This window comes from Ovis canadensis, chromosome 1 (genome assembly GCF_042477335.2).
Source record: "Ovis canadensis isolate MfBH-ARS-UI-01 breed Bighorn chromosome 1, ARS-UI_OviCan_v2, whole genome shotgun sequence".
NCBI lineage: Eukaryota > Metazoa > Chordata > Mammalia > Artiodactyla > Bovidae > Ovis > Ovis canadensis.
Window position 1 is genome coordinate 88,041,302 of NC_091245.1, and position 16,014 is coordinate 88,057,315.

At 51.6% G+C, this 16,014-nt stretch overlaps 1 protein-coding gene across 1 annotated transcript in view; it reads left to right on the top strand.

Moving 5' to 3' along the window:
- Positions 1 to 445: 445 nt before the first annotated feature.
- The window catches only part of UBL4B (ubiquitin like 4B), a 30,563-nt gene continuing 14,994 nt past the window's right edge, over positions 446 to 16,014 (top strand). Inside the window, 2 exon segments of the mRNA XM_069580457.1 lie at positions 446 to 562; positions 1,050 to 1,151. Of these exon segments, the coding sequence (XP_069436558.1) occupies positions 446 to 562; positions 1,050 to 1,151 (219 nt within the window).

Here is a 16,014-nt window from a genome sequence, read left to right on the forward strand (position 1 = left end):
ATCATCCCAGAAAGAGACCTCTATTCTTGACTCCCTCGCCCCGCGCCCCAACCACAAGGATTTGAGGAAAGCCCCTCTTTACAAATGCGAAGTCTGCTGATTTGAATTAGGCTCCTGAAAACTCGCCTCCTGCCCCCGGAAGATTTATTTTATTAAGTGGTCCACACCTGAAAGTAATTGAGCCTCTCGGCATGGGTACCGGGGCTGCGGAGGGAGACCGGAGTTGCAGCGGCGGCGCCCAGTTCCTGCCGGTCTCCGGGCTCTGCGCCCCTCCGAGCCTTGGTGTCTCCGCGGCGCCTCAATTCTGCTCGGCCTTCCGCGCCGGCGTTGCTCATGGAGAGAGCGGTCTGGCGTGCGAGTGGGGGAAGGAGGGATACGTGGGTCGATCAGGAATTGCATGTGGATGTGGGTAGGTGGCTACGTCCAGCGTTGCCCTCGCACCGCCATGTCACCTCTGGGCCCGCCGACCTCGGTGCTCGTCCTGCCGACTCCGGTGCTCGTCCCGCCCGCGTACCCTCGCCAGCCCTTAGCTCTGGCACAGGAGGCCCCGCCCAAAATGGGAGTAAGAGAGAGATCGAAATAGATAAAAGCATTCAAAATTTAATGTCAACATCAAATCTCTATAAAACCAGATCAAAGAGAACGGGCGCTTGGTTTCTTCTCGGATCACCCGCGGCCTTGAGGCTCAGGGGGACCCCTCCGCCGGGGGTCGAGCCTCCGGTTGCCCGGCGCCTTCTCTCCAGCCGGGGCCGAGGATTCCAGCACCTCAGCCTGGGGCCTGAGCCCAGCTGGTGCGCTCGCCAGCGGAACCCGCCCGGCGCCCGTGAACTTGGGGCCTGGTGAACTAACGGCTTGACCGCAGTGCGGCCAGGCTCTCCTGGAGCAGAGGTGGAGGCGGTGGGCCGAGAAAACGCGCGAGCCGGGAGCGCTGAGCACGGGGGCCCGTGACGGACAGACGGCACGACGGGCGGGTGGCGGACCGGAGGGTGGGTGCCGCCTGCCCCGAACCCGCCGCTACGGCTCGTGTCCCTCTCTCATCCGGGCCGCAGGCTGTGGTGAGCAGCCCAGCAGCGAATTGCGGCTTCCCGTCTGTTGTGCGCAACAAGCTTCGCCGGCTCCCGCGCCTTCCCGGGGTTCCTGCGGCGCGGACCGTGCGCTTGCTTTCGTTTTCTTCTGTCCTTTCTCTATCCCGTTCTTTCATAAACACGTATGTGTTTCCCTTTGCGCCTCCGAAACGATTCTTAGAAGGTGAATGACTATATGGAGCTTTCTTCTCGTACTTGGTCACAGACGAATTTTGCAGGGCGGAATGAAACTCTCCGTGTTTCCAAAGAGACGTGCGAATTGAGCTCTTTTCTAATTACAAACCTGCGATCTCACAGAACCTTCAAGGTTACGACCGCAAGAAATATGAATGAAGATAAACCCTCAAATCTTGAGAATAAATATGGAGAACTTTATTAGTAGCAAAATCATCGTCTCTTTCTCTCACTCCACATAAAAAAGAATTGTAAATTACCGAGGTTCTCTGCCTGTATCAGTTTTATGTGCTGTAGCATTCCACCCCTCCGGACATAAATTTCCATGTCTGCAGAGCCTGCTCATAGGTAAAACCACATGTCCATTTTGAGTGCCTGTGTATGCTGGCACAGGGTACAGTAATTTGCTGCTATGGACAGTTCATGGTGATGGAGGTTGAGACTAATGTCTTTCGATGGGCATGCATGGAGGGCTATTTATATTTAGACACCTGGGAGAAATACCTGGGATTCATAATGGTAAATATACTAGCCAGAGAGGATTTCCTTTCATATGTAGCCTGAAAGTACAAGAAATCCTCAAGGGAAAAAGGCAGAAAAATTCAATAGAGGCTGAAGAAAAGTTTTTTCTGCTGTGAAAGAAAGTAAAGGGAAGAGAAAGATCGAAAGGGAGCAAAAGAAAGAAGACAAAATGTAAAGAGATGCAGTGCTGAAAGGCAAAATGGAAATTCGCAACAAAGGGATGGGAATGTCACAAAAGAGACTATGAGAGAGAAACAGAGGAAAAGGAGAGGAAGAACACTGTTAGGACAAGAAATATATAAAGAAAGATGGAAGGAGAGACAGACAGATGGAAGGAGAAAGAGTAGGCACAAAAAGATGTAGAAGAAAGGCATCAAGAAGGATGAAGAGACAAAGAGCGGAGCCCAGATTGGGGGTGGGGTGGGGTGAGGTGGAGTGGGGTGGGGCGGGGAGGAGAAGATAGAAGCCCTGGAAGCTGGGAGCCTTCCCAGGGCCTCACTTCTCAGATTTCCTCAACACAAGGGAAATCCAGGGAAGCCTTTGTGGGCGCCGTTTGTTTGCTCCAGACCCGGATCTGATGATGCCGTTGATTTGGTTTTTAAACAGTGGGTTTGCAGCCTTCTGGGCTGGGGCAGGGGTCTGCTAGCCATCCTTAAACCTTCAGGTTGGATTGAATTTCGGCCACTTTGATGGTCCTGTAATCGTCTCCCAGTTTTCCAATTTCCAATCCCCTCCACCCGGCTGGGGGTTGAAAAGGGACTTTAAAGATGCCTTTGATAACGTCTCACGGTTACATATTTCCATAACAATTTTCTTTACCAGATCGTTAAGTCTGATGCGGGCCCCAGATGTTCTGGGGGAGGAAAAGGGAACCAGTCCCCTTGTCCCAGCCTGCCAGGCACTTGGAGACAGGAGTGGGGAGGTGAACTCAAGTGCCCCAGGACCCAGAACCCTCCTTTAGCCAGCCTGTCTCTACTCTCACTGTCTCTTCCTCCAGCTCTTCCTGGACCACATTTTCCAAATCCTTCTCAGAGCCAGGGACCCAGCCTCTTCACACAGTTTTGGCATTAGTGCAGCCCTACGTGTCTCTTTTCCACCCAGACTTCCCTGTTTTGGATCTCCTTGCATGCTCTCTCCTTGGTGATGGTTGCTGGAGTGGAGAAGCTACTTCGCACTCATGTCTTAGTAGTCAGATTGATTCCAGGTGCCCCTGTTGAGAGCTTTAATGGGCCTTCCTGGAGACACAGTGTCCTTACATTAGGAGACTTTCCTTCTACCTCAAATACGTTGATTGATTTTTACTGTTTGAAAGGCTGAGATGGAAGCAGTCAGTCAAACCTGTCCTACCCTTAAGGAGGGCAGCATCTGCCTGGTTGGGGAAATGAGATGTATGCAAATACCTTGGGCTGAGGGCTGAGTGAGTGTGAAGAAGGCAGGAAAGAGGTGTTATAAAGTGGCCACAACGTTCAAAGGCAGCAAGATGACTGTGGCTGGGGACATCTGGGAAAACTTCATGGAGGTGGTGGCATCTGCTCTGAATCCTGGGGAACAGGCAGCATTAGACTGCATGGGGATGGGGAATGGCAGGCACTGTGGCAGGCTGATGGGGGAGACATTTGGAGGCAGAGACACTTCTCAGTGCCCTCGCCCCACATCAGACCTGGGTAGACACTGCAGCAAGCTTCACTTATTCAATTCATTTCACCCAACATTTGTTGAAACCGGGCACTGAACTGAGCATGTGCTGGGTGCTGGGACATAGGAATGAAAGAGACAGGTTCCTGCCATTCTGGGCATAGATCATGTTGCTTTAGATCATGTTCCACAGAATTCTAAGGGGCTTCTCAGGGCAGTTGGAGCAGTGAAAGGGGGGCCAAGCAGGCAGCTGGCCCCCACCCCTACTGCAGCCAGAGTGGTTCCACTTTTTATTTACCAGAATTCCTGTGAAATTTCCCTTAGAAGAAAACAGGGGGCGGGGGGGGGCGGTTCTCTACTGTTTAAAAAGAAAGAAAATTCCTAGTTCATGCGTGTTTATGAATTATGAAAAATTGCTAAGTGAATAACTAACTAAAGGAAAGCATGAGTGTGCATTTGCCAAAGACTGTGATAATCCAACTCTGGACACCTAAGTTTTGATTTAAAAGGCCCAAGGTCCCTTTTGTGCTTTTGCTGTCTGTGTTCTGTGGATAGAGTGCAGCAGGCTGTTTTCTCCTGCTCTTTTCTCCCACTCCTCAGTTGGTTGGGAGTGGCTAGGTTCCAGCTATTCCTGGAGCACTCAGGGGTCTTATTCTAATGATATCCCAAGACTAGACTTCCCAAATGCGGGCTGAACACAGCTGGTCAGAGATCCCACCCCTTGCTTTTCGTTATATCTCGTGAGTTGCAATATGATAAAACGTCAGCAGGGGGCAGGACAGAAACGTGGGGCGCTGCTCTCTAAGGGCAACATCCATGGAAAGTGTGGAGAGCCCATCTAAGCACTGCCCTTCTGGGTAGACTAAGATGAGTGCACACAGTCTTGTGTGTCTGCAAGAAGCTTACAGTCCCATGGTGACTTCAGTGATATAGTCCCCTACTCTTCAAGCAGGCAGAGGAGTTGGTTGGAGTTGTAGCTGGAACCCCTATCCTCTTCCAACACTGCCCTCCACCCCTGCAGTCCCGTACGTGCCCCCAGAGGCCTAGCCTCCCCTCAGGGTCCCCACTGGTTTCTCCAGCTGCAAGGACCAAGGTCAAGGGAGCCTCAGCGTGGCTCTGATTCCCCATGATGACTGCAGACATACATGGGGTACATGACTATTGTGAGCTCCTTGCAGGTGGGATCCCTGAGGGACTAGGATGATGGCGCCCTAGGCTAAGCCCTCACAGCTAGGGGAGAACAAGCCAGCGCTGCCCACCCTCATCTAGGGGACCACCTTCCCCTAACCTAGGCGGGGGTCTGCCTATAGGCCTCACCCTTCCTAGCTGAGAGGGCTGGGTGCCCTTCTGTGCTGAGTCAGGAAGAATGTTGCTCAAAGTCTAGGAGTGCCCATGTGCATATGTGTGTGTGTGCTTGTGGGCTGGTGCAGGTGAAGGACTGGTCATTCACAGGTGTCCTCACTTCCAGCCTGACCCGAGTGCCTTAGCCCCGCAAGCCGATGACATGCATTAAGCACCCGTGCTGCTCAGGGCTCTAGGCCGGCTCACCGGGAGGTAGAGCTGTGAACTAGACCCAGTCCCCACCTTTGGGGTTTGGTGGGGTAGACAAAAAGCTTCCCAGAAATGTGCCCCAGAGGCACCTTGCGGTGGGCTGGCCGGGCGGGTGTGCTGTGCGGAGTCCACCTGCGTGTGCTGGGAGGGGGGCCCAGTCTGCAGAGCCCCGGCCATGCTTGTCCTTTCACTGCTGAGCCCCTTGTATCTGGCAGCAGGGCCAGCACAGAGGGGACGTGTCATTATTGTGTGGAGAACGGGAGAGGAGATGTAAGAAGGCATTCTAGCACGGTGGCGTGGTGAGTCCCCAGCCAGAGCTACACCTTCATTTTAAGCCTGGAAGTCTTGTCTCTCAGGAAGCCCTACAGTCCCAGGCAAACCTGGAGGGCTGGCCACCCTAGCTTCTGCACCAACCTCCCCCCACCGCCCCCCCACCACCTTGGGAAAGGGCCGTGCAGCTGGTTCCTCCTTGACCCTCCCTCTACACCCCCACCCCTTTCTCCTTCTCCCCAACCCAGCAGGCTCTCCTGTTAGGTCTCCTGGGTCTCGCTCTGCCCCAGCCATGACCCCCCAGCCTGACCTCCAGGGCTGCCCACTTCCCTTTCCCTCGGCCATTCCTGATAAGGAGACTAGAAGCAGGTTTGCCCTTTCACCTCTGCATATCTCTCCACGGAGCCCGCGGGTCCCCACATCCTAGGTCACATCCTCCGCATCCTGCGGCCCCCCTCAGGCTGCAGGTTTTATATGGGAGAGAACTGTGGGGATGAGGTCCTATCCTGGCCTATCGAGGCGCCTGCTCCCAGGACACAAGAACTGCTGGACAGGATGGCTGAGCTGACCGAGTCCCGCCCTTCATTTTGACTGACATTCTTGGTGGAATTGGCCGGATGTTTCTCCTTCGCAAGAGACACAGCCTCGGGCAAGACAGCTGTGCCTCCTTCAGCCCGATCACAGCTGGAGGTGCTGAGAACCCAGGACCCATAATTCCTACTTTTGGGATAACACCAGCAGGCCAAAAGGTTTCCAGGGAAGGGGTGTGGTGGCTTCTTTGGGGTCCTAAGAGGACAGCAAGACTCACATCTGAATATTTTCTGTTCTTGTTCTTCCTGAGCTCTGTTCTCTGCCTGGGTCTAGGAACCCCACATGGACACTCTCACCTGACTTGGGCAGGCAGTCCTGTGTGGGGACCACCTGATACACAGAGACACCTGAGGTCTGGCCTAGGCCAAATGCCGTTTAAAGTCCTGAGTCATGCCCAAACCTACTCCTTATTTTTGATAAAGGCACCATTTGGGGACATTTTGGTCCAGAACTTCCATCTCCATGAGTTAGAAGTATGATTGGATGCAGCTGTTATTTAAAGGGCATATTGTGGTCTTTGCTGATTCAGAAGCGTTTCATAAGTTTGCAGTGTTTGGGAAAATACCATTTGTGTTAATAACATCAAATTTGTGGCCTTGAGATGGTGAGAATTCTATATTCAGAGAATTTTTGCCTTTGGTGAAATCTGTGAAAGTGTTAATCCCTCAGTGGTCTCTGACTGTTTGTGACCCCATGGACTGTAACCCAGGAGGCTCCTCTGTCCATGGGATTCTCCAGGCAAGAATACTATAGTGCGTTGCCATTTCCTCCTCCAGGGGATCTTCTCGATGCAGGGATTGAACATGAGTCTCCTGCATCGCAGGCAGATTCTTTACAATCTGTGCCGTCAGGGAAGCCCTTTGGTAAAATCTAGCCACAGCAAATACCAATACCACAAATACCACAGCAGATACTTGGTGGAAGTGGAAAATTTATCTACCTGCAGCCTGCTGGGGCTATAAAGGAAAAGTAAAATGCTCCTGCCCTTGATCCTGGGTGATTTGGGTGGTTATGGGCTTTGTGTATGAATATGAGACTCAAGGCTCTTGTTTTCATTTCTTCATCTTTTATAGTCATGTTTTTTCAGGCTTTCGTCATGTGAGTAGCACCTTCATGATTTTGGCCACATCTGAGTGCCACTTGTACTATTAACATTTTTCTTTAAATTAACTCACTGCACACACACACACACGTCCACATACACATGAATATCTTTTCAAAGGACATTGTACAGTCCTACTATAAATGGAACACCAGTAGCACTTGTCTTAAACAGAGAATAGCCAGAAAAATAAATAAAACTAAGGCATAGAATGTGATTACATTGTAGCTCAAGTTGCCTTTGGAAGGCTTTGAGTCTAAAGTTTGCTTTCTTTTGTTAAACAGGAATGTCAGCCACTGTAAAAGGCTGTTTAAGTCCCATCAGCCACAGTTTTAGTGACCAGATGCAGCTATTATCCAAAGGGCATACTGTGATCAGGTCTGAGAGAGAAGTAGATGGGCATGAGTATTTCATTCTCTTGAGAGCACCGTCTTACATTGTTTCCAGTTCTACCCAGGGCACTGAGTGGTCCTGCCCAGGTGGTATTTTTCTCTGGCCACTGGCACAAAGCATCGACCACACCTTCCCTGCATCTTCGGCCATCAGACACCTGCTCACCACCCACAGGGAGAGGATCGATGGAGTTACTGGAGACAAGGGGTGCTGGTCTCGCCTTCTCTGATGTTGCCCAGAATATTCCAACCTTAATGAGACAACCCTAGAAAAACTGTTTCCACTTTTCTTAGCAGAGCTACAGGGAATTTTCCATAATGATTATGAGAAAACCCCAAGCGTGAGAACAGGCAGGGCATGTGAGCTTGACTTCCTGCTGCTGATGACTCCCAGTGGTATTTTCCGCTCTGCCCGCTCCCCTGAGTTCTAGACTGGTATGTCCAGCTGTCCGCGTGTCCTCTCCGATTGCAGGCCTAGAAGGCGTCTCAGCCTAACAAAGCGGAACCCTCGACTCGGCCACCAATCGGCTCCTCTTGCAGGGGCACCATTTCAGCCACAGGCGCTGCCCCTCTCTAAGTTGCTCAGGCCAAAGACCCACATGGTCCCTTTCGTTTCCTCACCCCCTACATCCATTCCACCCCTCATCCTATTGCTCCACCTTCCAAAGTATCCAGAAGCCGGTGAATCACTCATCTCCGTCTGCCCCCCGATCCTGGTCCATGGCCCCACCATCTCTTGCCTGGACGCTGCCCTGGACCTGTTCTCCTTGCTCCTCCGCATTCTTCACTCTCCGAGAGTGATCTTTGGAAGAGAGAGGCCTGACTGCACCACTCCTCAGCTCAGACTCCTCCTGTGGCTTCTCCTGGCACTCAGAGCTGAACTCACACTCCTCCTGTGACCCAGGCCTCGGGCACTGCCTTCTCCATATCCTCCAGCCCGGGCTCATCCTACTCCAGCTGTGGTGTGTCTTCCTGCTCCTCCAGCACACCACCACCTCAAGGCCCATGTCCCTGCTGTTCCCTCTGCCCATGCTCCCTCCCTGGTCCTCATGTGGCTCCTGCTCTGCCCCTTCTCCTTGTTTGGGTCCCCATGGAGATGGACCTCCTTCGGGAGATGCCCTCCCCTCCCTGAGACGGCACCTTCCTCATTGTTCTCCAACCCTTTACCCTGCTTTCTTTTTTCTCACAGCATTTACCACTGTTGACTTTGTTTGCCTGAGAAAGTCCATTTCCTTCACTTTTGAGGGATGATTTCACTGGATACAGAATTATTTCAACGGTTCAAATATTTCACTTCCCTTTCATCTTGCTTGCTTAGTGTCTGAGGAAAAGTCTGATGTAATTCTTACCTTGTTCTTCTGTGAGTAAAGCATTTGCATTTTTTTTTTCCCTTCTGACTTCTTTTGAGATTTGTTCTTTGTCTTGATTTTCTGCCATTTCGGTGTGGTGTGGTTTTGTGTAAATCTTTTGGTATTTATCCTGCTTGATGTCCTCTGTTGATGCTTAATATATACAGTAAATTTTTTTTTAGATGTATTTATTTATTTTTATTTTATTTCTTGACTGTGGTGGGTCTTTGCTGCTGCATGCAGGCTTTCTCTAGTTGTGGCCGGCGGGGGCTACTCTTCACTGTGATGTGCAGGCTTCTTATTGCCGTGGCTCCTCTTGTTGTGGACGTGTGTTCTAGATGCGTGGGCCTCGGTAGTTGCAGCATGTGGGTTCAGTAGCTGTGGCACATGGGCTTAGTTGCTCTGCAGCAAGTGGGATCTTCCCAGATCAGGGTTTGAACCAGTGTCCCTTGCATTGCAAGGCAGATTCTTAACCACTGGACCACCGGGGAAGCCTTGTGTTACATATTTATTTGCTTATTTCTGTACTGTCTCCCACGTGTAAATTCATGAGGACAGGGATTTTGTCTGATTCATTGCTTTATTTTACTGTTCGGAATAGTTTTAGAAGCTAGTGGCATTCAATACATATTTTTTGAATAATTAATTAGTAATCGCATATAGAGTCTCTGATTCTGTTTGTGCAAGAAAGCCATGTCACAGCATGTAATTCACATTATAAAGTGTCATTGTATGTTTTCTTAATTTGAAGTTTTTAAATTTATTCTTGCATTTCAGTATGAAATTGGCAGCTACACTTTCTTGAAATAATATAAATAACAATGCCTAGCACTTACCAAGTGATTACTATATGGCAAACATGGTTGGATGGGCTTCACATGTTTTAACTCATTTAATCCCCACAAGAACTCTTTGAGGTAAGTATAATTATTACCCTCATTTAGAGGTGAGGTGGCTGAAGCACAGAGAGGTTAAGTAACTTGTTCAAAGCCACATAGATACCAAGAGGTGAAGCTAGAATTTGAATTCATGGAGCGTTGCCCGAGTCCATGTGGTTTCATGAGCTAATGTCTGACTTCTGTCTCTTTGCTTTTTTTTACTGAGGTGTAACTTACGTGAACAAAGTGCACTAACCCGAGAGTACAGGCCAGCGAATTTCCATGTATTCCCGATCTGAAACTACAGTGCTTGCCTAGTGTCCCCCAGGCCTCCTGGTGTCTCTTTGAGTCAGTTCCCCACAAAGTAACCTCTAGTCTAACCTCTGTCACTAACTGATCCTGGGAAGAACTGCCTTTTATCCTCTTTATTTTTTTAAAAAAGTGTTAGAATACTTTTATCTGTCTTTAATGTCCTTACTTGATTAAATGAAGAGTAAGAACAGTAGGTGATAATTCAAGGAAATTAGGCACTGCTCTCCCCTGCCCGGGCCTGCTGTCTGGGGCCTTCCTGAGTCTCCCAGATTGAGGAAGAGGTGGGCCTTTTTGACAAAATTCTGCATGCTTGTCACAGCGTCAGGCCGCTGGCAGGTATTTGAAACACCTGCTGGTGGATGGACGGATAGACTGACTGGTCCTCCTCTGAGATGCCCTATCCCTGCCCCTAAGGGGCTCCCAGAGAGAAGCCTGTCTTTGTCTGGGTTGAAGGCTTCAAGCTGCTGGCTGGTGAGATCAGTGGCTTCCAGCCTGGTAGGAACTGGTAGGAACTGTCCATGACCTTCTGGAGTCCCCTGGCTGGACACCCACAACCCCACCCCATACTCACAGGATGCTCACCACCCTTGCCAGCACTCCCCGGTTCTCTCCCAGAAGGCCCAGCCCCTTGCAGAACATCCATAGGGTCTGCTTCTACCTCTAGCCTTCCTCTTGCCCCTGCCTGGCCGGGGACTAGGGTGGGGTAATCAGGATCAAAGCCAGGGTGGATGGCACATTCCAGGACTGAGGGCTTTCACGGGGGAGAGTGGTGCTGTTCAGATATTTCTCTGCAAGTGGCTTGGACCCCCAAATCCTGCAACTGTTGCCCTTGGAAGCCCAGAGTGTTCTGTGGCCCTCTGTGGCCCTGATGGTCCATCCCCGACACCCCCAACACACGCGTGCACACACACACGTGCACACACACGTGCACATGCTCATACATGTGCACGTACGTCCTGTCGGAGAACAGAAGGGGCAGTGACAGTGGGAGGGTCCCCATTCCCAGGCTGCAGGTGCCTTCCCCTTCACTTACCCCTGGCCTTGTTTCCATTTTCTTCCCAAACTTTTGAAATACTCAGGAGCACCTGGGAGCCACTGCATGTTTTTATTTTAGTAAACCCAGCAGAGAGAGTGAGAAAGAGATGGTGGACAGGCACAGGCAAGGCTGCACGGTGAACTGCCTGGGACCTGGTGGGACTCACAATGAAGGAACATGATCTTTATCCAGATTAAAGCGTGTGGTGGGTCCTTCAGTATACTGGGCACATGGCCAGATGGGGATGGGGCAGGCGTGGCATTCATCCTGGAGGGATGCTAAGGGACAGAGTTGTATAACCTTGGGTTTGAGGGTATCGGGGGAGTCCTGTTCTTCCCCTCCATGGCACTCCACGTGGCCAGGCTAGCCACAAGCTGCCAGGTTCCCTGGCCTTCTGCAGCAGCCCAGAAGGGGCAGGAGTGGGATGGAGACTCAGAACCAGAGCTGTCTCCCCTGCTCCAGCCCCGTCTAGTGCCTGCTCAGAACTCACCGACTTCACAATCCCCGGCCTCCCCACTCCCCAGGCCCTTCCCTGAGTGTCAGCAGCAATTTCCTGGCAGACCTGGTGACAGTAGCCTGAGCCGGCCCAGGGGAAACCCAATGCCATGGTGTCAGCAGCGGGTGTCCCTTGGTGTCTGGGGAATGGGGCTGAGACTGTGCAGATCTGAGCTGTCCGAGGGGGTGGAAGGGTTGTGATCACCCTGCCCCCATGGTCCCTGTTCCTTCCATACTCAGTGCGGACAGCTGTGCCCACTCCGCCTGCACCCGAGGACCCTGGCAAAGACACCTCTTTCCTCTTCACAGCTGGACCAAAGCTAAAAAGTCACCCATACACGGAAGACAGCGCCTGGGGGTACCAGTGCCTGGCTCTGAATCAGCACACGCCCTTTTTGATCTCGCTCCAACATTCAGAGAGATGGCTTCATTCCAGATCCCATTGACAGCCAACAGTCCATGCCTTCTGCCCCTGCTTTTACTTTGTTGCTGGGTCTGTGCATGACACCCACCTTTTCTGTGGTCCAGAATGCTCATTATGGGAAGACTGGGTCTCCCGTCTGTATCCCCCTCAGGTCAGTAGGGTATTTGCCAAGGACTGGTCCCTGAGAATAGAGGCTGCTCATATTTTGTTTAGTCCAATTGCCACTTAACACACTGGGGTACTTACACGTGTGTGCATGCTAAGTCGCTTCATTCGTGTCTGACTCTTGGTAACCCTATGGACTGTAGCCTGCCAGGCTCCTCTGTCCATGGGGATTCTTCAGGCAAGAATACTGGAGTGGGTTGCCATGGCCTCCTCACGAATAGAGGAATACTTCTACTAGAAATTTGACTAATGTGGCACTACTGTATGCACATTTCCTGAAAAATGTGTGCACCCCCTGCCTTTGGCACAGAGCAAGGAAAGTCCAGTTTGGCTGCCTTGGACTGGATCCACTTGACCTACAGATGGGTGGTGAGACTCACAATGAAAGGGCAGCTCTGACCCTGATCCCCGCCTGGGAGGGCTGGGAGATGCATCCAGAGGCCTGGGCCAAGGGGCCAATGGGCATTCATTTGCTTTGGGCCTAAGACTTGGCTACTGTCCGGTTAAGCTTTTCTCAGGGCCGTCAGATCTCTGCTGTTGCTACTGGAACTTCTCTCACATGGGCCATCTGTTCAAGTGCCCCCTGCACCCCTGTCAGTCTTCTGCCTGGGGCACAGCTGCAGACTCAGTGCTTGAGGCTGGTGGGTCTCTTTTCTGGGAGCTGTGGAATGTTGCCCCTGGGATTCATCTTAGAGTTTGCCTGAAAGTCCTGTCTCCTCCTCCTGAAGAGGAAACTGAGGCTGAAAATGGCAGGAATTTGCTTAGGCCTGTCCAGCCATTGGAGATTCTACAGCCCAGGTCTCCACATCCAAATCCCTGCTGGCCTGGACTGTAAGACATCCCCTGTTCCACATGTACTGAATACTTGTAGTGTGCAGAGCTCTGCACTGTGCCTCAGTGTGTGTGTGTGTGTGTGCGCTCAATCGTGTCTGACTCTTTGCAGCCATGGACTGTTGCCCACCAGGGTCTTCTGTCCATGGAATTTTCCAGGCAAGGATATTGGAATGGGTTGCCATTTCTGCCTCCAGGGTATCCCCCCCAACCCAGGGACTGAACCCACACCTCTTGCATCTCCTGCTTTGGTGGGTGGATTCTTTACCACTAGTGCCACCTGGGAAGCCTGTGCCTCCGGTCAGGTAAGAATGTCTCCAAATAAAATATTACAGTTGGTCTCAAACTTGTGGACTTTATGGACCAATTAAAAATTAACAGGATGGACATAGGTTTGACAATTATAATTTTTCCAAAAGTGGGTTTTCCAGAAGTCCTACTTTCATCATGTTTTGTAACAAGAAAAAAGAACATTGAAAATCAGAACAGGATTGATATTTCAAATTTAAAAGCTGACTAAATGTTACCATATTTTATTGTTTTTAGTTGCTAGTTCAGTTCAGTCACTCAGTCGTGTCCAACTCTCTGCGACCACATGAATTGCAGGACACCAGGCCTCCCTGTCCGTCACCAACTCCTGGAGTTCACTCAGACTCATGTCCATCGAGTCAGCGATGCCATCCAGCCATCTCATCCTCGGTCGTCCCCTTCTCCTCCTGCCCCCAATCCCTCCCGGCATCAGAGTCTTTTCCAACGAGTCAACTCTTCGCATGAGGTGGCCAAAGTACTGGAGTTTCAGCTTTAGCATCATTCCTTCCAAAGAACACCCAGGATTGATCTCCTTTAGAATGGACTGGTTGAATCTCCTTGCAGTCCAAGGCATTCTCAAGAGTCATCTCCAACACCACAGTTCAAAAGCATCAATTATTTGGCGCTCAGCTTTCTTCACAGTCCAACTCTCACATCCATACATGACCACTGGAAAAACCACAGCCTTGACTAGATGGACCTAGTTGCTAAGTTGTGTCCAAATCTTTTGTGACCCCATGGACTGAGCCTGCCAGGTTTCCTTTGAACATGGGATTCCCCAGGCAAGAATACTGGAGTGGGTTTCCATTTCCTTCTCCAGGGGATCTTCTCCACCCAGGAATCGAATTCATGTCTCCTATATTAGCAGGTGGATTCTTTACTACTGAACTACCAGGGAAGTCCCAATGTTACCATATAAGGATTGTTGATTTTCTTTCACCTCTGACTGGCAAAAGTGTCATCATGGACCGAAACCCATCTGTGAACCTGAATTAGAAGACCCGGTTCTGTCCTGAGGAGCTCATGTTTTGATCTAAGGGGGCCTGGGGATTGGCTCAGACATCCTCTGGGCGAGGATGGCCCACAGTGTTGAAGTGTGATTGGCTCGTGGACGGAGCCAGTCCAGGCCTTTCTCCTGATGCCCAGAGGCTGGGGAATAGGAGAGTTCTGGGGAAGGCCTCTGGGACCTCTGCCCTGAGCTGTCTGACGTTATCGTTTCCATCTGGAGGCTTTGATCTGAGAATTAGCCGGGGCTGTCCCATCCATGGAGGCTGGAGCACTGGCCAGAAAACCTGAGCCTGAGGTCACTGTACCAATTTCTCTTCTTGGCTGTGTGACCTTGGACTAGTCCCTGAATCTCTCTGGGCAGCTTTCCTTGGCTCACAGAGCACATGTAAGGATAACCTCTCATATAGCAAGTGTACAGTTGTATGGCCACAGGGGATTTTTAAAAAGCAATTGCTCCAAGATCCCAGAGCACCTACTGGCTCCCTCTTCAGAACCTTTCCCCATACCCCATGGCCCCCAGGTCTTCTTGTAACCTGAGATCTACCCGGAGAGATCATTGTTTTCCCAGCCTCTTGCTCCTTCAGGCCTTGATTCCCTCAACATGACCCTGACACCTTGCGATTTCCCCTGGGTTCCGTGTGGCTGACTCACTGTCAGCACCTGTCCCCTCTGGTGCCAGCTCCAGCCCAGATGCCCTTGCTCGGACTCTCTGGTGACCCCGGGCAGGGGCTCTTCCTGCCATCGGGTGGTGGAGACCACAGTCGACTCTCCCTCGACTCCTTCCCATTATCCCTCATTCCAAAGGCCAAGAGGAAGCCCTTTTCTGGAAAAAATGATTCTCTTTGGCTCTTCTGGGCTCCAGGGGCTTCCTCCAGCCTCACAGCATCCCCCCCTCCTGCCTCTTGTCATGCCAGCACAGGGGCTGCCGGCTGCTGGCCCTCTGCACGCTTAGGGAAAACCCTGTCTTTCCCTCCCTCCTTCCTATCCTTTTCATCCTTCCTCCAGCCCCCTGGCCCCCCAGGTCCTCTCCCTCTCAGCCCTTATCTGCCCCGGGATCTGACCTGCAGATGCACTCATGGCTCCGCGTGCTCCTGACCCTGGGATGGCATCACCGCCCAGCCTGCCTGCCCTGGGGCCAGCTCCGGCCTGCTCTCCTTCCCTTTAAAAGCCCCCATGTCTTGAAGCTGATTAAAACAAACACAGCTCATATTTTTGTTCTTAATCCAATTCTGCGCTGGGCTAGGGTTGGGGAGGGAGGATAGGATGACAGAAGCGCATTCCTCGCCGTGCCAGGAGAACCAGACCAGGTGCCCGCCAAGAACTCTCCAGCGGCTGGGGCAGCCATCGGCTCAAGTGGGGTGCTGCCTGACCTTAGCAGAGCCCCTCCCTGAGCAGGTCAGGGGGAAGGGCGTGCTCTCCAGGCCTGCCCAGGAGGGGAATGAGAGGCCCTTCCAGGAGCAGAGGAGCCAGCTGGGGGGCAGGGGCTCCAAATAGAGGCCTTTATTCCCTCTAGTCTGGAAACAAGATAAGATCCTCTTGTCTCGGCCAACCCCTGCCTGTGACATCCGTGCTTAGCACTTGGCCTTGGCGTTCCTTAGGACGCACAGCCCCAGACATGTGCTGTGGACACCTTCCCTTGGTAGGTTTGGCCTATAGGCCCCCAAGGACTCTGTTACTGTCTGAACCAGAGGTGATGCCTCCATCACTGGGAAATTCCCAATGAAAGGACCGCCAGCCACAGAACACGGAGGGAGGGCCCAGTGATGGTGTATACAGAGTCCAGAGGCCTGGGCTTGAACCTTCCCCTGCCATCTACCTGTTATAGTGTGGCAAGTTATTTCATCTCTTACACTTCAGTTTCATTGTCTGTAAAATGAGGGTAGAA